The sequence below is a fragment of the Oncorhynchus mykiss genome, chromosome 22 (assembly GCF_013265735.2).
Source record: "Oncorhynchus mykiss isolate Arlee chromosome 22, USDA_OmykA_1.1, whole genome shotgun sequence".
Classification (NCBI taxonomy): domain Eukaryota; kingdom Metazoa; phylum Chordata; class Actinopteri; order Salmoniformes; family Salmonidae; genus Oncorhynchus; species Oncorhynchus mykiss.
In genome coordinates, this window is record NC_048586.1 from 21,874,591 (window position 1) to 21,898,017 (window position 23,427).

The following is a 23,427-nucleotide window of genomic DNA, read 5'->3' on the forward strand; positions in this document are numbered from 1 at the left end:
ATTCTGTTTGTTGCAAGAATTTTGTATAATAATTTAATTTTGAAAAACTAAGACTTGAATCCAGCGTTGTTTTGTGTATCAGTTCATAAATCATGCGCCATGGAATCGGTACGTTGAAAATCTCTTCCCAACTATTTAGCAATCTATTGCAAATCTGTATTTTTTTTGTCCTTAAATTAAACTGCTTTCCTTTTTATCTGTCACAATTTTCTTTAACCATTTCAGTCTTTAACACAGGGAAGACAGACAAGTTCCTTACTTTCCCCCCCTTCCACTTGCCTCTTCCATTTTTGCAGTAATGCTGTAATTAGTTGGTTGTAATTTTGGATAGAGTAGACATGTCCATATATTTTTGTTCACTGCATGTGTGACATAACTCCACCCGTCGTGTTTATGATTTCATTTACAAAGATTATACCGTTTTTAAAACAGTTTTTCCAAAAATAGTTTATTTGATCAATTAGTATGTTTGAGTTTAACCATAATATTTGTTCTATCTTTATTGGTGGATTAAACTGAAATTGCAACCAGTTTTCTATGGCTTGTTTTAAAAATGGCTACATTTTGGAGATTATTTCATTTTCAAATAACCAAAATAAATGGTTGCAGCAATCTGAATAAGGGAAAGGGTCATTATTGAGCATGGGGTGAGCCATTCTTACTTATTTGCTAGAGAACCAGTTCGGATTTAAGTATAGCTTTTGTATGACTGAAGCCTTTAGTGAGTTGTGATGTCTTCACTAATGCTTTAATATTTAATCATTTCTGCCCTCCGAATTCATATTCATTATATAAATAGGCCAGTTTAATTTTGTCTGGCTTACCATTCCAAATAAAATAGAATATGTTTTGCTCATATACACTGAACAAAAATTTAAACGCAACATGTAAACAAAGTATTGGTCCAATGTTTCATGAGCTGAAATAAAATATCACAGATATTTTCCATATGCACAAAAAGCTTATTTATCTCAAAATGTGTGCACAAATTTGTTTACATCCCTGTTAGTGAGCATTTCTCCTTTTCCAAGATAATCCATCCACCTGACAGTTGTGGCATATCATTAAACAGTGTGGTAATTACACAGGTGCACCTTGTGCTGGGGACAACACAAGGCCACTCTAAAATGCGCAGTTTTGGCTCAGTGACTCAGTTGGTACAGCATAGCACTTGCAACGCCAGGGTTGTGGGTTCGATTCCCACAGGGGACCAGTACCAGAAAAAGTACAAAGATGTATCTACTCGCTACTGTAAGCCGCTCTGGATAAGAGCGTCTGCTAAATGACTACAATGTAAATGTCATGTCTCACAAAAAAAATGCCACAGATGTCTCAAGTTTTGAGGCAGGGTGCAATTAGCATGCTGACTGCAGGAATGTACACCAATGTACACTCTACCATAAACCTCCTGCAACGTCATATTACAGAATTTGGCAGTGTGTCCAACCAACCTCACAACCGCAGACCACGTGTAACCCCTCCACCCCAGGACCTCCACATCTGGCTTATTCAGCTGCAGGATCATCTGAGACCAGTTGCCCGAACAGCTGATTAAACTGATTAGTATTTCTGTCTGTAATAAAGCCCTTTTGTGAGGAACAACTCATTCTGATTGGCTGGGCCTGGCTCCCCAGTGGGTGGGCCTATGCCCTCCCAGGTCCACTCATGGCTCTTCATCGACCCTATCCTCGCTACATATTAGTCGCCAGACTCACTGGCTCCAAGTCATCCTTATCTCAGTTTACTGGTCACGATGGCAACACCCACCCGTAGCACGCGCTCCAGCAGGTGTATCTCACTGATCATCCCCAAAGCCAACACCTCATTTGGTCGCCTTTCCTTCCAGTTCTCTGCTGCCTGTGACTGGAACGAATTGCAAAAATCGCTGAAGTTGGAGACTTTTATCTCCCTCACCAACTTTAAACATCTGCTATCTGAGCAGCTAACCGATCGCTGCAGCTGTACATAGTCCATCGGTAAATAACCCACCCAATTTACCTACCTCATCCCCATACTGTTTTTATTTATTTACTTTTCTGCTCTTTTGCACACCAGTATCTCTACCTGCACATGACCATCTGATCATTTATCACTCCAGTGTTTAATCTGCTAAATTGTAATTATTCGCCTACCTCCTCCTGCCTTTTGCACACAATGTATATAGACTCTATTTACTCCATGTGTAACTCTGTGTTGTTGTCTGTTCACACTGCTATGCATTATCTTGGCCGGGTCGCAGTTGTAAATGAGAACTTGTTCTCAACTAGCCTACCTGGTTAAATAAAGGTGAAAAAAATGGCTGTGCCCCTGCCCAGTCATGTGAAATCCATAGATTAGGGCCTAATGAATTTATTTCAATTGACTTATTTCCTTATATGAAGAGTAACTCAGCAAAATCGTTGAAATTGTTGAATGTTGAATTTATATTTTTGTTCAGTATAATTTTAAAAACAAGTAATTAGGTGTTGGCAGGGCCATAAGCAAATTGATAAACTGGGATATGACTAAAGCATTAAATTAGGGTGATTTTTCCACAAATAGGTATTTTCCTTTCCTTGGTAGCAAGATCTATTTCTGCTAACTTTCTATTAAAATGTATTGTAGTGAGACCATTTTTTTCTTTTGGGATATGAATACCAAGTCCACTTCACCATCAGACCATTTTATTGGTAAACTACATGGTAATGATCCAACATGTAATACAGTACAGTATAGTAAACACCATTTGGTTGTAATTCAGAGAGTTTAGAACAATTATCTAGATCCTCTACGAGGCTTTGGAGGGATCCAAATTGTCGATTTAAAAGAAAACATCAGCATACAATGACACCTTTGTTTTTAAACCCTGGATTTCTAGCTCCTTGATATTATTGTTCTGATTTTAATAGCTAACATTTCGATGGCCATAATAAATATGGCTTTGGGGATGACCAGTGAAATATACCTGCCGGAGCGGGGTGTTACTATACATAACTTTAACCCATTGTATAATAGATTCTCCAAAATGGAAATATTCCAGGCATTTATATTTAAAGTCCAGGCATACTTCATCAAAAGCCTTTTCAACGACAGCTTTGTCTACTAATCCTGGTTTACCAGATTTTTCATAGTGTTCTAGTGTTTCCACTACTTGTCTTATATTCTCTCCAATGTATCATCCATGTAAAAAAGCTTTCTGAAAGGGATGAAAAATATCGTACAGTAGCTTTATAATTCTATGCACTAAGTCTAAGGAGCCTCCAATTTTTTTTTGGGGGGGGGGGGTATCAGACCTTCTTGTTGAGTATTGGATAATCTACCATTTTTATAGGAGTGGTTAAAACTTAATAATGGTCCTCTGAGTACATGAAAAAAGGTTTGGTATACTTCCACTGGTATGCCATCCAGCCCTGGAGTTTTCCCCAGCCTTAAAGGTTTTAATTGTATCAAGTTCCTCACCTGTAATTTGGCGTTCACATGAGTCTTTCTGTACAGCTGTTCATTTTACATTATGAATAGAAAACAAATCTTTACAATTAACTTTGGTTAGTGGAGATGGAGTAAACTGTAATGAGAACCTACATTTAAAGTACTTTGCTTCCTCTTTCAAAATATGGTTGGTGAATCATGGGTGACTCCATCCTTTGTAACAGGTTATAGTAAATTATTTTTGATAGCATTTCTATGTTGAAGATTAAAAAGAATTTGGTGCATTTTTTCCAAAATTCCATCCAGTTCACTTTATTTTTTTATAATATATTACACTTGATCTTTCTTGAATAAGTTCCTCCCATTCTTTTTGTTTTTCCTATAAGTTATTCACTGCCTCTATGGTACAGTTTTTATTGCTATCTGTACTGTTAGTCTCTCTATTTCCTTTGTTAATATGAACTCTTTTGACCTAAATTGCTTTGGTTTAAAAGATGAGTATTGCATTGGCCTCTAAAGGCACATATAAAAGCTCCCATAGAATAAGGTGATCTGCTGTACCTATGTCATGTTGGAAAAGGTCAGTTATAAATGCGTCTGTCCTGGTCAATAACAAGTTGTCATCCAATAGGCTTTGATTCAATTTCCAACATCCTCGTCCACGTGGCAATTCTGTCCGAGTAATGTATATATCAATTACTGGATGGTCCTAGCGCATTTAGTCCCGTATCAACACTTTTTAAAACTTTTGGTGCCAGCGAGAATGACATAAGAAAGTAGTTAAGACGACTAGCTTGACTGAGCCTCCCTCATGTATATCTCACTAGGTCAGGATATTTAAGCCTCCATATATCCACTAGTTCCAATATATCCATGATATTCATGATTTCCTTAAATGCATGAGGGTGATACTGTAGTTTGTAATGTGATTTCCTTTACCACCCATTGAGGTATTTAAAACTGTATTATAATCTCCCACCATAATAGTAGAATCTTCCAAAAATATTTTTGCAGGAATCTCCTTGCGAATGATTTTGCCGAAGATTGTATCACCGCCATCATTGATTGTAGGCTTGATAAGTTATTATATATGTTTTCAAAGAAGCATGGATCATCATTATTTGGACCGTACAGATTAATGAGCCAAATCTGTTTATGGTCTAATAACATATTCAAAAGATCCAATCTACCTTGTCGATCTGTTTGGAGTATTTGCACATTCGGATAAATTATTGTTAATTAATAGCATCACAACTTTTGAGTTTCTTTGCCCATGGGAGAATTATATATCACCCCCCCCCCCCCCCCCCCCCCCAAGTCCTTTTCCCATACAACTCCATCTAAAATTGTTGAATGAGTTTACTGTAAACAATAGATATTTAATGCCTTCTCTTTTAGCGAGGTAAATACTGATCATCTTTTCTTATTGTCTGCTAAGCCATTACAATTATAACTGGCTACACTTATTCTCCATTTACCATAATGAGATACAAGTTTCAAATATATTTATCGTAATATATGTTTGTTAATTTTTTTTTTAAGTACCATGATGATTGAGTGTCCATACAGCTGTATCATGATATTTGCACTGCTACTGAGTAAACTGTTCTCACTATTCCACCCACTAAAACCTTCCCCCATCCCAAGTTGGGATGTCATCCTAGTGACTGGCAGTCCACCCCTGTCCACCTGGATCCTTGGGCCTTTGAGAGACTGAGACCCATCCTTTAAAAAGAGCACACAGTGCCACCGACAGAACAAATGCAGATTAACACCAAAAAGCATATTTATATATACAGTGGGGCAAAAAAGTATTTAGTCAGCCACCAATTGTGCAAGTTCTCCCACTTAAAAAGATGAGAGGCCTGTAATTTTCATCATAGGTACACTTCAACTATGACAGACAAAATGAGAAAAATAAATAAATAAATCACATTGTATGACTTTTAATGAATTTATTTGCAAATTATGATGGAAAATAAGTATTTGGTCACCTACAAACAAGCAAGATATCTGGCTCTCACAGACCTTCTTTAAGAGGCTCCTCTGTCCTCCACTCCACTTACCTGTATTAATGGCACCTGTTTGAACTTGTTATCAGTATAAAAGACACCTGTCCACAACCTCAAACAGCCACACTCCAAACTCCACTATGGCCAAGACCAAAGAGCTGTCAAAGGACACCAGAAACAATTGTAGACCTGCACCAGGCTGGGAAGACTGAATCTGCAATAGGTAAGCAGCTTGGTTTGAAGAAATCAACTGTGGGAGCAATAATTAGGAAATGGAAGACATACAAGACCACTGATAATCTCCCTCGATCTGGGGCTCCACGCAAGATCTCACCCTGTGGGGTCAAAATGATCACAAGAACAGTGAGCAAAAATCCCAGAACCACACCTAGTGAATGACCTGCAGAGAGCTGGGACCAAAGTAACAAAGCCTACCATCAGTAACACACTACGCCGCCAAGGACTCAAATCCTGCAGTGCCCGACGTGTCCCCCTGCTTAAGCCAGTACATGTTCAGGCCCGTCTGAAGTGTGCTAGAGAGCATTTGGATGATCCAGAAGAAGATTGGGAGAATGTCATATGGTCAGATGAAACCAAAATATATATTTTTGGTAAAAACTCAACTCGTCGTGTTTGGAGGACAAAGAATGCTGAGTTGCATCCAAAGAACACCATACCTACTGTGAAGCATGGGGGTGGAAACATCATGCTTTGGGGCTGTTTTTCTGCAAAGGGACCAGGACGACTGATCCGTGTAAAGGAAAGAATGAATGGGGCCGTGTATCGTGAGATTTTGAGTGAAAACCTCCTTCCATCAGCAAGGGCATTGAAGATGAAACGTGGCTGGGTCTTTCAGCATGACAATGATCCCAAACACACTGCCCGGGCAACGGAGTGGCTTCGTAAAAAGCATTTCAAGGTCCTGGAGTGGCCTAGCCAGTCTCCAGATCTCAACCCCATAGAAAATCTTTGGAGGGAGTTGAAAGTCCATGTTGCCCAGCAACAGCCCCAAAACATCACTGCTCTAGAGGAGATCTGCATGGAGGAATGGGCCAAAATACCAGCAACAGTGTGTGAAGACTTGTGAAGACTTACAGAAAATGTTTGACCTCTGTCATTGCCAACAAAGGGTATATAAAGTATTGAGATAAACTTTTGTTATTGACCAAATATTTATTTTCCACCATAATTTGCAAATAAATTCATTAAAAATCCTACAATGTGATTTTCTGGATTTTTGTCTGTCATCGTTGAAATGTACATATGATGAAAATTACAGGCCTCTCTCATCTTTTTAAGTGGGAGAACTTGCACAATTGGTGGCTGACTAAATACTTTTTTGCCCCACTGTATATATTGCACATCTTAATTCAATTGTTGGGGCGGCAGGTAGCCTAGTGGTTAGAGCATTGAACTAGTAACTGAAAGGTTACAAGATTGAATCCTCGAGCTGAAAAGGTAAAAAATATGTCTTTCTGCCCCTGAACAAGGCAGTTAACCCACTGTTTCTAGGCCGTCATTGAAAATAAGAATTTGTTCCTAACTGACTTGCCTAGTTAAATAAAGGTAAAAAAACTAATAACAGTAATAATAAAACATATCCACAACTAACTAATAATATGCGTAATAATGTAGGCACTTCATACAAAGGATTGTTACCTATAATTAGGACCGGCATTACAAAAACAACTGTTTGGCAAGCAATTAATATTTTGTGAAACAGTTATTGTAATTCATCCTATACTTTACCTAACATCATTACCCCTTAGCAACAGATGTGGGATACATACACACACTCTCCCCACCGTTCCCCCTCAAACAACCACAAGCTCAGATGTTCAACAGTTGTTCCATCTCCGAGCCAAACTCAAGAAAATACTTGATGCGCAAATGCATATACAGTTGTAGCTGTTTGAGGAGGCATGCAAAATTTAGCAAGAATGGGGAGATTTGCTTTACTTCATATGGCTGCAGGGGCAGTATTGAGTAGCTTGAATAAAAAGGTGCCCATTGTAAATGGCCAGCTCCTCAGTCGCAGTTGCTAATATATGCATATTATTATTAGTATAGGAAAGAAAACACTAATGTTTCCAAAAATGTCAAAATATTGTCTGTGAGTATAACAGAACTGATATTGCATGCGAAACCCTGAGGAAAATCAAAACAGGAAGTGGCTTCTATTTAGAAAACTCCATGTTCCATAGCCTCCCTTTGCTGGATTTAAAGGGATATGAACCAGATTCCTTTTCCTATCGCTTCCTCAAGGTGTCAACAGTCTTCAGACATAGTTTAAGGCTTTTATTTTGAAAAATGAGCCAGAACGATAACATCGCTTCAAGTGGTCACATTAGTTTTGCTCACGCAACAGAGTTTGGGCAGCCATTGCTTTTCCCTCTCCTACTGTGAAAGACATTTGCGGTTGATATATTATCGATTATATATTTTAAAAACAACCTGAGGATTGATTATAAAAAACATTTGACATGTTTCTGTGGACATTATGGAAACTATTTGGAATTTTCGTCTGCGTTGTCGTGACCGCTCTTTCCTGTAGATTTCTGAACATAACGGGACAAACAAACGGAGGTATTTTGGATATAAAAATAATCTTTATGGAACAAAAGGAACTTTTGTTGTGTAACTGGGAGTCTCGTGAGTGAAAACATCCGAAGATCATCAAAGGTAAAGGATTAATTTGATTGCTTTTCTGATTTTCGTGACTAAGCTTCCTGATGCTAAGTGTACTTAATGTTTTGTCGTACGATCGATAAACTTACACAAACGCTTGGATTGCTTTCGCTGTAAAGCATAATTTCAAAATCTGACACGACAGGTGGATTAAGAAAAGGCTAAGCTGTGTTTTCCTATATTGCACTTGTGATTTCATGAATATAAATATTTGTAGTAATATTTATTGAATGTAGCACTATGCTATTCAGCGGTTGTTGATGACACAGCCATAACAAGTTAACCAATGTCAAGTCCTAGCTGAAGGAGCACAGAAACACCCCTTTCCCCTGAAACACACACACGCTGGTCCCCCGTTGTGACCATTTTCCCAAGCATCTCTGGGCAGTCAAACCTTTTGATTATTTTGTGCCGACCGGGCCACAATAATTTGCTCCCTCTCTGATTGTCCGAGTTTGACCCTCTCCCCATGTGTTACTGCAGCTAGTGTTGCCAGCACTGCCATTACCTGGGATGAGGTCTCCCCTGGAATTCCCACCACTTAAGTAAAAGGTTGTCAAGGTTCTCATTAAGCAGCTTTGAGAAATTCCTTGACAATTATGCTCATTCACCCGGGGGCTTTGATGAGGCAACCTCAAACTCTTGAGGGGACGGTGCTGCTTTAGTGGGTCTCTGAACGCAATTTATCTTTCTGTCTTGGTTGTCTATAGGATACTTTCAGTAGGCCTATAAAACAGTGAAGGACTTCTCCTTAGTGTGTGGGTCACTAAGGTTCGGTGTTTAGGGTATTGGGTTGGGGACGGTTCCATCGTGATAGGACAATAAATAGACTATATTTGTAATTTATTTTAAAATGTATATCCCATATCTGCACAAAATTCCACCACAACCATACTTGCCCCACAAACCGTGCCTTCTATGTCCTCTGTTTGCTGTGTTTTTATCCTTACCGTGCCAACCCAACTTTGGACTTTTTACTACTTTTGTGTTCCAGTTTCTTATATTTGAAGATGTCCTTTCTTCTAATGCTGCATTTATCACAGCTTTGTCTCACTACATCTCAGCCCCGTTATTCAAACACATATAGTATGATCCTCAGAACATCAAAGCAATGTCTCATTCATTATATCGCCATCTCATTACATTTCAGCTCTGTCTCACTTCATTCATTGCAATTCATATAAAATGGCATATTCTTAAACCAAACTATTCTTTATCTTTAATATAAATAAAACCTTGCTTTAGACTCTTCTTCTCACACACATTCAACCACTCACCCCCTGCTGTTTTTCCAATCCAATTTCAGGGACGTTGTTGTTCCCTCTAAATAACGCTACAAACATGGTGCACAGATTCCTCAGATCCATATTGTATCTGGGAGTCAGTTTGTATTTCGTGTGTATGAGTGGGCATTTCGAAAAAATGGGTCGTCGGCCTCTTACCCTAACTATGTTATTATTTTCCTCATACAGGACTTACATTTCTTACAGTTAAAAAATATCAGAACTGCTCACTGCTTTTAACAAGCATGCATGACACACTATAGAAATGTTGCTAAGATACCACCTAATCACAGTTATCATTACAACAATTGCTTTGTTTTCATTGAGTACATGAAACTAGGCTATATGATATGTCATCTTTCCAGGCAGATGGACAGTTCAGACAGGCAGTCAGGCAGGCAGACGGAAGGCAAAGGGATTGGGGGACTGCCAGAGAGACAATGTACACATGTAAAAGCACAAACAAATTCACACAGACATATAGCTGGCCTACTGTCACACATATAGGATAGGAGGCAGGTAGTAACATACCTGGCTTGCATGGTCCTAGTACAGCACCCTGTTCAATTATTATTAAAATGTTTTACTCCATTACTGTTATATGTGCCTCTAATAGTGACAGCATCAAAACATGACAGCTACAAATCACCTTAGAGACAGGAAAACAATCAGGTGCTTGTTTCTTCATGAATTGGGGTCACGCAGGTCGACCTCATGCCTTATCTTGACCAAGATTCAAAAACACAGCCTGGTCACACAGTGCTTTAACTGTGTTTTCATTGTTGGCCTTTTGGTGAGCTCTATCTACCCTGGCTTTCACATAATGAGTCTATTGTGAAGTCATAAGATCACTTACACACATTGGCAGTAGCTCATGAGGAAAATCCACCTTAAAAAATGCATGGATAAGATTAAATCACAGAAGTTTAAGTTCTTCTGTAACACTTCTCGTTGGTGGAAGGATAGGAGGACAAAAGTACAGCATGGTAAGTGTTCGTCGTGTTTTAATTGAACAAACTGAACACTACACAAAATAATAACGAAGAGAAAACAAAACAGTTCTGCCAGGTGAACAGACACTAAACAGAAATTAAACACCCACAACCAAAATGGGGAAAACAGCCTACCTAAGTATGATTCTCAATCAGAGACAACGAATGACACCTGCCTCTGATTGAGAACCATACTAGGCCAAACACATAGAAATATAACAACCTAGAAAAAGGAACATAGACTGCCCACCCCAACTCACGCCCTGACCAACCTAACACAAATACATAACAAAGTAACTAAGGTCAGAACGTGAAATCTTCACCTTAAATGGTACATGGTCGATGGTGGGTGCTGTGCCACCCACACAACAGACACGGATTCCCCTCATTAAATTGGAAAAGTCTAATGGTTATGTAAGCACTTGCAGTTTTCTCGATTACTTGAACACTGTGAAGGAAACTATTTGGGAAATATTGGATCTTTATTCAGGGATTAAGAATAGTCTCACTTCTATTAAATGTTTCATTACCATCTTATTCCATTTACTCTTTTCCACAGAAAAAGTTGGCCTATTGATGGTTATAGTTAGTATTTGTTTTAGCCATTATCTAATGAGTGGTGAGATTACCTTCTAATTTGATTTTTAAATATTATATTTTGACAAAGTTAGCTGATTTTGTAACATGTACTGTAACTTAAATTGTGATAGTGTTAGTTAATTTTGCAAAAGTGCGTTTGTAGTTTAGGTCTGTAAAGTTGTTTGCAGTTTAGTTGTTTGGATACGCCTCAATTAGGCCAAACAAACTTTCTGTAGGCCAACACCTCATTTACTTTTGTGGGGGAGCAATCCTTTGTGTGCCTGTTAAACTGGGTTTATTCCTGTTCATAGTTGTAAAATGTCTGATTTTTAAATGACTAAAAAATAGCATTACCGCTACAGCTATCTCTGTCTGTCCTCAAACCAGAGTTGGAACCCAATTAAGGAACTCTAACAAAAAGCAGACCTTTTTTTTCAGGCTATAATAACATAATTCTATATCTACTACCTTAGGCTCAATGCCCACACTACCTTGTGAATTATTATGTCATTTGAGATAAAAGTGAACTTGTTCTTCAGTTGTTAAAGTAAGTTATTGAAGACAATTGACCACTTTAGCCTGAACCATCCAGAGTGCAGGCACAGGTTGAACCGAGCTGTGGGTGAGAGCACTGGAGATCTGGTGCATACTACTCGCACCTCTCGCTTAGGCTCAATGCCCAATGGCATTGAGCCTAAGGGAGAGGTACACTACACTACTTTTAGAACACCTGCTCATTCAAGGGTTTTTCTTTATTTTTACTATTTGCTACATTGTGGAATAATGTAGTGAAGACATCAAACTATGAATTAACACATATGGAATTACATAGTAACCAAAAAAGGGCATTCTCTCAACCAGCTTCACCTGGTATGCTTTTCCAACAGTCTTGAAGGAGTTCACACATATGCTGAGCACTTGTTGGCTGCTTCTCCTTCACTCTGTGGTCCGACTCATCCCAAACCATCTCAACTTGGTTGAGGTTTGGGGATTGTGGAGGCCAGGTCATCTGATGCAGCACTCCATCATTCTCCTTCTTTATCAAATAGTCCTTACACAGCCTGGATGTGTTTTTTGGGTCATTGACCTGTTGAAAAACAAATGATAGTCCCACCAAGCGCAAACCAGATGGGATGGTGTATCGCTGCAGAATGCTGTGGTAACCTTGATGGTTAAGTGTGCCTTGATTTCTAAATAAATCACAGACAGTGTCACCAGCAAAGCACCCCCACACCATAACACCTCCTCCTCCATGCTTTACAGTGGGAAATACACATGCGGTGATCATCCATTCACCCACACAAAGACAAGGCAGTTGGAACCAAAAATCGCAAATTTGGACTCAAACCAAAGGACAAATTTCCACCAGTCTATTGTCCATTGCTTGTGTTTCTTGTCCCAAGCAAGTCTCTTCTTATTATTGATGTCCTTTAATAGTGGTTACTTTGCAGCAATTCAACCACGAAGGCCTGATTCACACAGTCTCCTATGAACAGTTGATATTGAGACGTGTCCGTTACTTGAACTCTGTGAAGCATTTATTTGGGCTGCAAGTTCTGAGGCTGGTAACTCTAATGAACGTATCCTCTGCAGCAAAAGTAACTCTGGGTCTTCTATTCCTCTGGTGGTCCTCATATGACAGCCAGTTTCATCATAGAGCTTGATGGTTTTTGTGACTGCACTTGAAGAAACTTTCAAAGTTCTTGAAATGTTCCATATTGACTGACCATGTCTTAATTAAAGTAAGGTTGGACTGTCATTTCTCTTTGCTTATTTGAGCTGTTCTTGCCATAATATGGACTTCGTCTTTTACCAAATAGGGCTATCTTCTGTATACCCCACCCTACCTTGTCACAACACAACTGATTGGCTCAAATGCATTAAGAACTTCTTCAGACTAGAGTCCTTTTTTCAGAATTTCCGCCTGACTGACCCAAAGTAAACTGCCTGTTACTCAGGCCCAGAAGCCAGGATAAGCACATCATTGGTAGCATTGGATAGAAAACATTTTGACGTTTGTAGAAATGTTAAAATAATGTATGAGACTATGAAACAATTGATATGGCAGGCGAAAATCTAAAGAAAAACCGTCCAGAATTTGTTTGTTTTTAGCTCCCAGGCTCTTATAATGGAAATGGGCTATGGGTTCTTTGTAATTCCAGCTCCCATGTTGCAATTCCACTAGATGTCAACAGCCTTTGTTCATTGTTTCAGGCTTGTTTCTTCAAAAATGAGCAAGAAGTTAGAGTTTTTGTACAAAGAATCCCGGTACAATATCAGTCTGTAGGTGCGCGATGAAGAGGATGCGCTTAATAATTTTACTTTTCTATTGAACATACTTCTTTCCATATGAAATATTGTAGTTCATTTACATTTTAGGATACCTGCGGATTGGGTAGAAACATAGTTTGAACGAAGTTTTAGCGGTAGCTTTTTGGGCTCCTTTGTCTGCACGTTGAATGAGTGGATTTTTTAAAGAAGGATTTTATATAATAAAACGACCATTCATGTTGTAGCTGGGACCCTTGTGATTGCAAACAGAGGAAGATTTTCAAAAGTTAAGCAATTTATTTAATCGCTATTTGTGATTTTATGAAGCCTGTGCTTGTTGAAAAATGTGTTGATGTGGGGCGCCGTTCTCAAACAATCACATGGGATGCTTTTGCTGTAAAGCCTATTGTAAATCGGACAATGCAGTTAGATTAACAAGAATGTAAGCTTGTAAACAATATTAGATACTTGTATGTTCATAAATGTTTAATATTACGATTATTTATTTGAATTTGAATTTCACCGGATGTAGTCGACAGGTGTCCTGCTTAGTGGGACGCCTAGCCTTATTAAGAAGGACAGAAATTCCACAAATCAACTTTTAAGAAGGCACACCTGTTAAAACCTGTTGACGCCAGGGGTTCCCCTAGAGGAACGCCCCCCCCCCCCCCCCCCCCCCCGTTCAGCTCAAACCGTGGCGCATGGAACGCAAAAATATTCTTAGAAATATTTAACCTCCACACATTAACAAGTCCAATAGCTCAAATGAAAGATAAACACCTTGTTCATCTACCCAGCATGTCAGATTTTTTAAATGTTTTACGGCGAAAACACACCACATATTTATATTAGACCACCACCGAAACCAAGACAAGAGGCAGCCATTTTGTCCCAGAAAATATAAAATTATAAAAGCAGGATTAAAAAATAAATCATTCACTAACCTTTTGAAAATCTTCATCAGGTGACAGTAATAGGACATGTTACACAGTACTTTTTTTTTTTTCAATAATATGCCATTTATATCCATAAATGTCCATTTACATTGAATTCATGTTCAGAAAATACTCAAAAATGTCCGCAGAAAATGTAGGTAGCGCCGCAAGATAACGTAAATAGACATCATAAACTTTGACTAAATATACATGTTCTACATATAGTTAGAAAGATACACTGCTTCTTTATGCAATCGCTTTGTTACATTTATTTTTAACGTTACAGAAATCGCACACTATTCAATATTCTGAGACGGCGCTCAGATATAAGCTACATTTCTCCGTAATGTTGGAGTCAACAGAAACACAGATTTCAGCATAAATATTCCCTTACCTTCGATGGTCTTCGTTCAGAATGTTCTGGAAAGGTTCATACTTACCCAATACATCGTTTGGTTTCAAGTCTTGCGTCTTTGTATTAGCTACTGCTAATAACATCAGCTGAAATGCACCCAAAATGTCCTCTGGTCCGGAAAAGTTGCGCATCAAAACTTCAAAATTACATATTATATGTTGACTAAACAGGTCAAACTAAGTACAAAACCAAGCTTTAGGATGTTATAGACATACAAAACAATTTTCAATTCAACCGGTCATTGTTTGTCCTTCTTCTGAGTACTGGAACAAAGGAATGGCTGTGACCAATTCGCGCCCTAACGCACAGGTTTTTTCTCGCGGCACTTACTCAAATCACTCCCATAGGGCCAATTCTCGCGGGATTTGAACGATTAAACGCTCTACAGAATGAGGACATCTAGTGGAAGACATAGAAAGTGTCCCCATATCCATAAGTGGTTGGGAAGGGTGGGGGCGATGACGTCAAAGTTGCTCCAACTTTCATGACCACAAAACTAGTTTGGAAGAATGCCTGCCCTGTGAGTTCTGCTATACTTACAGACATAATTCCAACGGTTTTAGAAGCTTTAGAGTGTTTTCTATCCAATAATAATTATTATATGCATATATTAGCAATTTTTGACATTTTTTTTTCAGTTTACTATGGGCACGCAATTGCTCCAAAGGGGGCAGTAGTCAGCCATATCTTTAACAGGTTTTAATTGAAATGCATTCCAGGTGACTACCTCATGAAGCTGGTTGAGAGAATGCCAAGATTGTGCAAAGCTGTTATCAAGTTAAAGGGTGGCTTTTTGAAGAATCTCAAATATAAAATATATTTGGATTTGTTTAACACTTTTTTGGTTACTACATGATTCCATATGTGTTATTTCTTAATTTTGATGTCTTCACTATTATTCCACAATGTAGAAAATAGTACAAATAAAGAAAAACCCTTGAATGAGTGGGTGTTCTAAAACTCAAACGCAACAGATTTTCTCCACTGTTCATAGCTAAATGAGTTTCACTTCCATCTGACTGATGACATATGGCCCAATGTTCATTAGCACAACCTCATAATGCATTTGCTGTAATAGATTTTCTGGTTCTGTCATAATATTTATTGTTTAATGTCAGTGGGAGTGTAACAGTGCTTTACAACATCCCAAATGTTATTCTGAATTTTTTTCCGGATCAGTTTTTAAATTTGCTGTATTTTTTTTTTAGAGAAATACAATTATGGATGGAACTTTAATTTCCCTGGAATTTCTACACACTCCATTTAAAATACTTGAATCGTTAGTACTCTACAATCGTAACAATGAATCCAAATTAAATCATTTAAAAAGGAGCATAAACATCTCTCTCACACATACCATATGATGTTCATGTTCAGAGGAGCAAGTGTCATGAAGATAGTGAATGTGAATGTAAAATAGTGAATGTGTTGATTGGATGTGCTTTATAAAATATTACATTTTCCATGCTTTGAAATCACCAACATTGCACAAACCGGCAAGCTCTACTGTGTAGTATCATACACCATCTGAGAAATGTTATGCAATTTGGGAAGAATTACTCAATAAACACTATTGTGTGAAGAAATACAATTTACAATATAATTATGTTACCCCCTTATGTTGAAGTTGTCCATTCAAAGCCAGTTAAAATCATGTGTCACTTGGCCCTATAGAGTGTATAATATCCATTTAGCCTATCTAAAATACTAAGGCTACTTTTTAATTCTCCACATCCACCTGATGATATGCTTGTCACTGATAGGTCATACAATTAATGTCAGTTTACATTGTAGGCCTACACATCGTTCCACTTTCCTCTACTACTTACAATGACAGAATAATATGTGATAATAATAATATTTTTTCCAATTAGCTTGGTTTTACTCAGTGGCAAGCTTCTGAGTGATGTGTGTAATATCTTGAGCTCAACAGGGTGAGTTAACTTATAGACATAAATCATTTGAGCCTAATCTCACACCTCGCACACATAGATGGGATCGGACCCTTGGAGCATGCATGCTTGTCACTGGTCTAATAGTTGGTAGGACAGAATGCAGCAACAGCAGTCTAATTTTCCTTTCTAATGCACTGAGAAGGCGAACGATATAAAATAAATGCAGTGCCGGCTTTTTGCAAATGGTTAACACTTCATATTACGTTTTGGAGAAAAGTGTTCACACCTGGCTTTGTTGTTCATTGAAAAATGTCTAGTCCACGTTGATTCAACATAATTTCATTGAAATTACTTGGAAACAACGTTGATTCAACCAGTGTGTGCCCAGCGGGTGGCTTCATAGAGGTTTATTGTGGTGATAGACAGTTTGATATTAAGGTGGATTATCAGCAGGATGGGGTGGCAGGTAGCCTAGTGGTTAGAGCGTTGGATTTGTAACCGAAAGGTTGCAAGATCGAATCCCCAAGCTGACAAGGTAAAAATCTGTTGTTCTGCACCTGAACAAGGCAGTTAACCCACTGTCCTAGGCTGTCGTTGAAAATAAGAACTTGTTCTTAACTGACTTGCCAAGTAAAAAAAAAAAAGTGATATGTTGAATAGGTTATGACAGTGTTTGGGTTGGGTTACCTTGTCTGAAGTCTGTATAGGTTGCCATGGGATTGTTCCATTTGATTTCCATAACTTATTGTCCGCACCCCTTTTTAATTTGAATTAAACTACATATTTTCTTATAGAAGTGGTCATAAAGTTACCTTTTGGACCTGAATGTCAAAACATTTATAAGATAGAGGTGTTCACAGTTGATCCATTCTACATACCACACCCTGCTGTGAGACATCCATGTCTTCGTCACTGGAAAAGATAAACGGTTGAGTTTTATATAATTTATAAGCAGGGTTGTCAAAATACTGAATTATTTCTTGAGTATTAGTATTAGGATGGCAAGTAGCCTAGAGGTTTAAGAGCATTGCGCCGGTAACCAATATGTTGCTGGTTAGATTCCCTGAGCTGACTAATTAACAATCTGCCAATATGCCATTGAGCAAGACACTTAACCCTAATTGATCCTCTGGATAAGATCGTCTGCTAAAATGTAAACGTGAACAACAACAAAAAATAATCATACAAATTCGGTTATTTTTTACCTTTAAAGTCAATTATCAAAAAACTTGCAAACTCAGATTTTTGTTTTTCATTTTCGCATGTGTTGTAGCTTACGTTATTTATACTGACTGATACCAGGAGAAAATCGGACCTCTGAAATCAAAATGGATGGCCCTCCCTTCAATAAAATATCATTTTACCCGACCCTCCCTGAACCCTTGAAAAAAACAAGCGACCGTTCTCTAGACCCAAAGTAATAATTAAAACACAAAGTCGATAGCAGAGAACATGCCTACCATTTACCCTCACTCCTAGGACAGACCAGAGCCTTATATAGGCCTATGCAGTTTCAGAAACTGTTCATTGTTTCGTAAGCATTACATGGCAAAGTAGTCAGAAGTTTGTGGATTCGCAGACCACCCCGGACAAGGGTAGACATGAAAAGATCTCCATTATAATAAAAGCCCCTCATGAATCTATCACCTTATTTGCGGTCTGAGAAACTACATGTTTTTTATAAACGCATTTTATGCATTTTACATGACTGGAGACAAGCAGAATATATTTTTTTAATACCACAACAGAGCATGACAACGAATGGGTGCATGCTGCAGCACCGTATATATTTTTATTTCTATACATAGTCTAAGTTTGAAACAGTGCTAAAGTTGTGTATTGACTGTAAAAATAGAGCGCAACAGAACCAACTGAAGTATCACACATGAATTTAGAGAAAAGGCCATTTGTTTTTTAACATTGCAGTTGCATATCATCATGAGGCCTGTACGCATTTATAACTTTAACTATAACTATATATAACTATATATATATAACTATAACTATAATTTTCTAATTTATTCTATTTTATTGGGGGCTGTGCTTTGGCAAAGTGGGTGGGGTTATGTCCTGCCTGTTTGGGCCTGTCCTGGGGTATCGTCGGACGGGGCCACAGTGTCTCCTGACCCCTCCTGTCTCAGCCTCCAGTATTTATGCTGCAGTAGTTTGTGTCGAGGGGCTAGGGCCATTCTGTTATATCTGGAGAATTTTTCCGGTCTTATCCGGTGTCCTGTGTGAATTTAAGTATGCTCTCTCTAATTATCTCTCTCTCTTTCTTTCTCTCATTCTCTCTTTCGTTCTTTCTTTCTCTCTCTCAGAGGACCTGAGCCCTAAGGACCATGCCTCAGGACTACCTGGCCTGATGACTCCTTGCTGTCCCCAGTCCACCTGGCTGTGCTGCTGCTCCAGTTTCAACTGTTCTGCCTGTGGCTCTGGAACCCTGACCTGTTCACCGGACATGCTGTTTTCAACTCTCTGGAGACAGCAGGAGCGGTAGAGATACTCTGAATGATTGGCTATGAAAAGTCAACTGACATTTACTCCTGAGGTGCTGACCTATTGCACCCTCGACAACCACTGTGATTATTATTATTTGACCCTGCTGGTTATCTATGAACATTTGAACATCTTGGCCATGTTCTGTTATAATCTCCACCTCCTCATAGCCTGGTTCCTCTCTAGGTTTCTTCCTAGGCTCTGGCCTTTCTAGGGAGTTTTTCCTAGCCACAACAGTGCTTCTACACCTGCATTGCTTGCTGTTTTGGGATTTAGGCCGGGTTTCTGTACAGCACTTTATGACATCAGCTGATGTAAGAAGGGCATTATAAATACATTTGATTGATTGATTGATTGATTCCATGCTATTGTTGATACAAAATAGATTTGTGTTGACTGTGATTAGGGCATAGGAATATACTGTAAAGGCGTCTTCTAGGCTAAATTAACAAACTAGGCATGCATAGCTCACCGCATGATCCTTAACCAAAGGCAATGTAGAATGACTGTATAGCCTAATAAGGCATTTTTCGTTTCAAAATTACTTAATTGTAAGTCATATTTTTTTACAGATAATTTTATACAGCCTAAATAAGAAATGTATAGACATGTTGTTGAAATGCTGTTGTTGATGTGTTGTTGAGATGCTGAGTGCTCCTGCCAGCCTGTTGCATGTCACAAATGCATCACAATTTATTTCTTAAATGCCAAGCTTAAAAAAAAAGAAATCTTTATCCTTTGCGTCAGACTCATTAAAGAAAACAATTCGGCCAGTTAGGTGAGTAATCGCTGTTCTGATATCCAGAAGCTCTTTACATTCATAAGAGGCGGTAGCATCAACATAATGTACAAAATAAATGCGGAAAAAAAACACAAAATAACACAATTGGTTAGGAGCCCGTAATATGGCAGCCATCCCCTCTGGTACCATTCTTCCAATCTTTTCCACCTGAAATTCCTCAAACATACCAGTAAATGTCATGGATGTAAGTTTGTTGTGGATTGTCATGGTGTTTTGGGGGTTGGTGAGGTGTGGTTTGAGTTGCCATATTACCATCTATAAGTTACAGGCGTAATTCCCTCACACATAAGGGAAGGGAAATCATTTAACTGCTTTACATATATGCTGCATGGCTCCCTAAGGTGGAGTGGGTGGATATGAAGTTGCGTTACAGTACCTGACAAAGTGTTGTTGTAGTGACACCATCTGCTAATATCCTTGCTGAGTCTCGTCCCTGTCCTCTCTCCCCACGCCCAGATGTTGTTTGTTCTCCGGCTAGACTTTCGGATCGCTCAGGCTGTAAGAGGAATGAATAGTATAATAATTTAATACAATGAAAAAATATAGTAGGCTACATATGTTCACTTTTTTCATCAACATGAGAAAATAACTGTTGATACTGTAGATGAACTCCACAAAAATGTGTAAAAGCCCCATAGTTTACAGGTTGAAGGTATGACAAGTAAAACTAAAAGCATGCTCTTCAACCGATCGCTGCCCGCACCTGCCCGCCCGTCTAGCATCACTACTCTGGACGGTTCTGACTTAGAATATGTGGACAACTACAAATACCTAGGTGACTGGTTAGACAGTAAACTCTCCTTCCAGACTCACATTAAGCATCTCCAATCCAAAATTAAATCTAGAATCGGCTTCCTGTTTCGCAACAAAGCATCCTTCACTCATGCTGCCAAACAAACCCTCGTAAAACTGACTATCATACCGTTCCTTGACTTCGGTGATGTCATTTACAAAATAGCCCCCAACACTCTACTCAGCAAATTGGATGCAGTCTATCACAGTGCCATCCGTTTTGTCACCAAAGCCCCATATACTACCCACCACTGCGACCTGCATGCTCTCGTTGGCTGGCCCTCGCTTCATATTCATTGTCAAACCCACTGGCTCCAGGTCATCTGTAAGTCTTTGCTAGGTAAAGCTCCACCTTATCTCAGCTCACTGGTCACCATAGCAGCACCCACCTGTAGCACTCGCTCCAGCAGTTATATTTCACTGGTCAACCCCAAAGCCAATTCCTCCATTGGTCGCCTTTCCTTTCAGTTCTCTGCTGCAAATGACTGGAACAAATTTCAAAAATCACTCATATCTCCCTTACTAACTTTAAGCTTCAGCTGTCAGAGCAGCTTACAGATCGTTGCACCTGTACATAGCCCATCTGTAAATAACCAATCCAACTACCTCATCCCCATATCGTTATTTTATTTTATTTCTCCTTTGCACCCCAGTATCTCTACTTGCACGTTCATCTTCTGCACATCTATCACTCGTGTTTAATTGCTAAATTGTAATTATTTCGCAACTATGGCCTATTTATTGCCTTATCTCCCTAATCTTACCTCAGTTGCACACACTGTATATAGACTTTTCTATTGTCAAATCAAATCACATTTTATTTGTCACATACATATGGTTAGCAGATGTAATACGAGTGTAGCAAAATGCTTGTGCAGTAATATCTAACAAGTAATCTAACCTAACAATTTCACAACTACCTTAAATGTAAAGGAATGAATAAGAATATGTACATAAAAATATATGAATGCAGTAGATGGTATAGAGTACAATATATACATATGAGATGATAAATGTAGAGTATGTAAACATTATATAAATTGGCATTGTTTAAAGTGGCTATTGTGTTGACTGTACGTTTGTTTATTCCATGTGTAACTCTGTTGTTGTGTGTTGCACTGCTTTGCTTTGCTTTATCTTGGCCAGGTCGCAGATGTAAATGAGGACTTGTTCTCAACTGGCCTCAAAAGTTATATTCTTCAAGAATAAATGGGTATATAGCATTAACTGAAAAGTCCAAAAATGGATGTAACAATCACAGAATTGTAAAGATCCAAAACCAATGAGTCACATGTAACACAACCTAGTGTGTTCCAGACAATGTCAGCTCTGTGATAGTATGTATGAGCTAACTGCAGTAAAATGTTGGTTCATTGACTCAATCTTTCCCAGAGTGAAAGATTTTCATTATACCTGTATGCAATTTAAAATTATGCAATGATTTAATTTTGTTGGATAGGAACCAATTTAATCTCTGGAAGTATCTACCAAAACATTTTACAGTTTAACTACAAATGTGCGAGACATACATTTGAATGTCAATTTTGTATAATTTCTGTCTCTGCGTTGCCAAGATCAGGTGCCTGGCAATATTGACTATAACTTGGGTCACCACTCCCATCTAGTGGTGAACACCATCAGTTACTAGACCCTCGGGGCTCCATGTCATGTGACACGTTTGATTTAATCCCAGCATGTTTCTTCTTGTATTAGCATTATGTCTGTGTTTGTCACTGTTATGGATGTTCTGTGTATTGGAAATATACATAAAGGACAAATATTTGTCTTAAAAATGCACTGAAAACGCACTATACTGGTTATTAAACGCAGTCTTATGTAGGGGCATTATATAACAGGTTGCCTCATAACATTATCAATTATCTTTTTGCTCTATTATCCCCTGCAGAGGTAGCGCTCAGTCCAAGAGCATGAACTTTTGACATGCAATTATGAATGACCTGGAATTTACCTTTTTATGTCCCATGTCCACAACAAATTCAAGGAAAAATAAAGTATTACTGAGGCATGAGTGCATGGAACTCCCATCTTATATAATACAAGTGAATAGCAAAACTGGTTACAAAAAATGAATAAAGCAACACCTCACGGCACAATGCCTCTCCCCCATGTGACCTACTTGTGTGTATGTACTGACATGTACGAGTAACTAATAGATGCACACACACACTAGATGTTAATGTTTTTGAATGCATGCAAATTGTAAAGTCTTTTGTCTGTATGTCTTTAGTTCTGTCGGATCCGAGTAAGACTAGCTGTCGCCATTGATGTCGACTAATGGGGATTCTCTTTTTTTTTTTTAAATGCCTTAGTTGATAAGTGCCATGTATTCTGCCCTTGAGTTGCGTTCCCATGCAAAACTAGACAGATAGCTAACAACTAAGTCTTCAATAAAACTCCCAAGGCGTGACTTTTCTTGAATGAATATATTGAAAACGTTTGTTGTGAAACTGCAAAATACAGAAAAGAATATACTTTAGTATTCAATTCACACCGAAACACTGTAGCTGTACATTATACATTTGAAGTTGCATAAATACAAAGCACGCGCTAAGGTACCATGCATCTGGCATGATGCCAAACCATATAGCTAATTGTTACTCATATGGTAATTGGCTCCTTTCATTACTCTAATAATGCACAACCATTTATGTAGAATAAGCATATTACACTAGGAACAGTAACAACTACAGTATTGTATATTTTACAATTCGTTTGCATGACGCACGAGCAAAGTAATACAGCTAACGACATACATGAAAGGCATTGCAATTTGTGAGTAAATGCAACCAACATTGATATGTAAGCAACGCTATCAATAACAAGATTATAATCATTAGC

The 23,427-nt window shown here is 38.4% G+C and overlaps 1 protein-coding gene across 5 annotated transcripts in view; it reads right to left on the minus strand.

Annotated features, from left to right (window-relative positions):
* LOC110501594 (nck-associated protein 5) overlaps window positions 1-23,427 on the minus strand; it is a 125,294-nt gene that overhangs the window by 86,163 nt on the left and 15,704 nt on the right. For 4 of the 5 annotated variants that reach the window (XR_002470225.2, XM_021579271.2, XM_021579269.2 and 1 more), the window contains exon 2: window positions 20,153-20,272. Coding sequence is in view for 4 of the 5 variants with exons in the window: in XM_021579271.2 (XP_021434946.2) it covers window positions 20,153-20,181 (29 nt within the window). In the remaining variant the exon portion in view is untranslated. Of the gene's footprint in view, window positions 1-20,152; window positions 20,273-20,957; window positions 21,018-23,427 lie in introns of those variants that run through there. The other variant, XM_021579268.2, reaches the window with a different exon arrangement.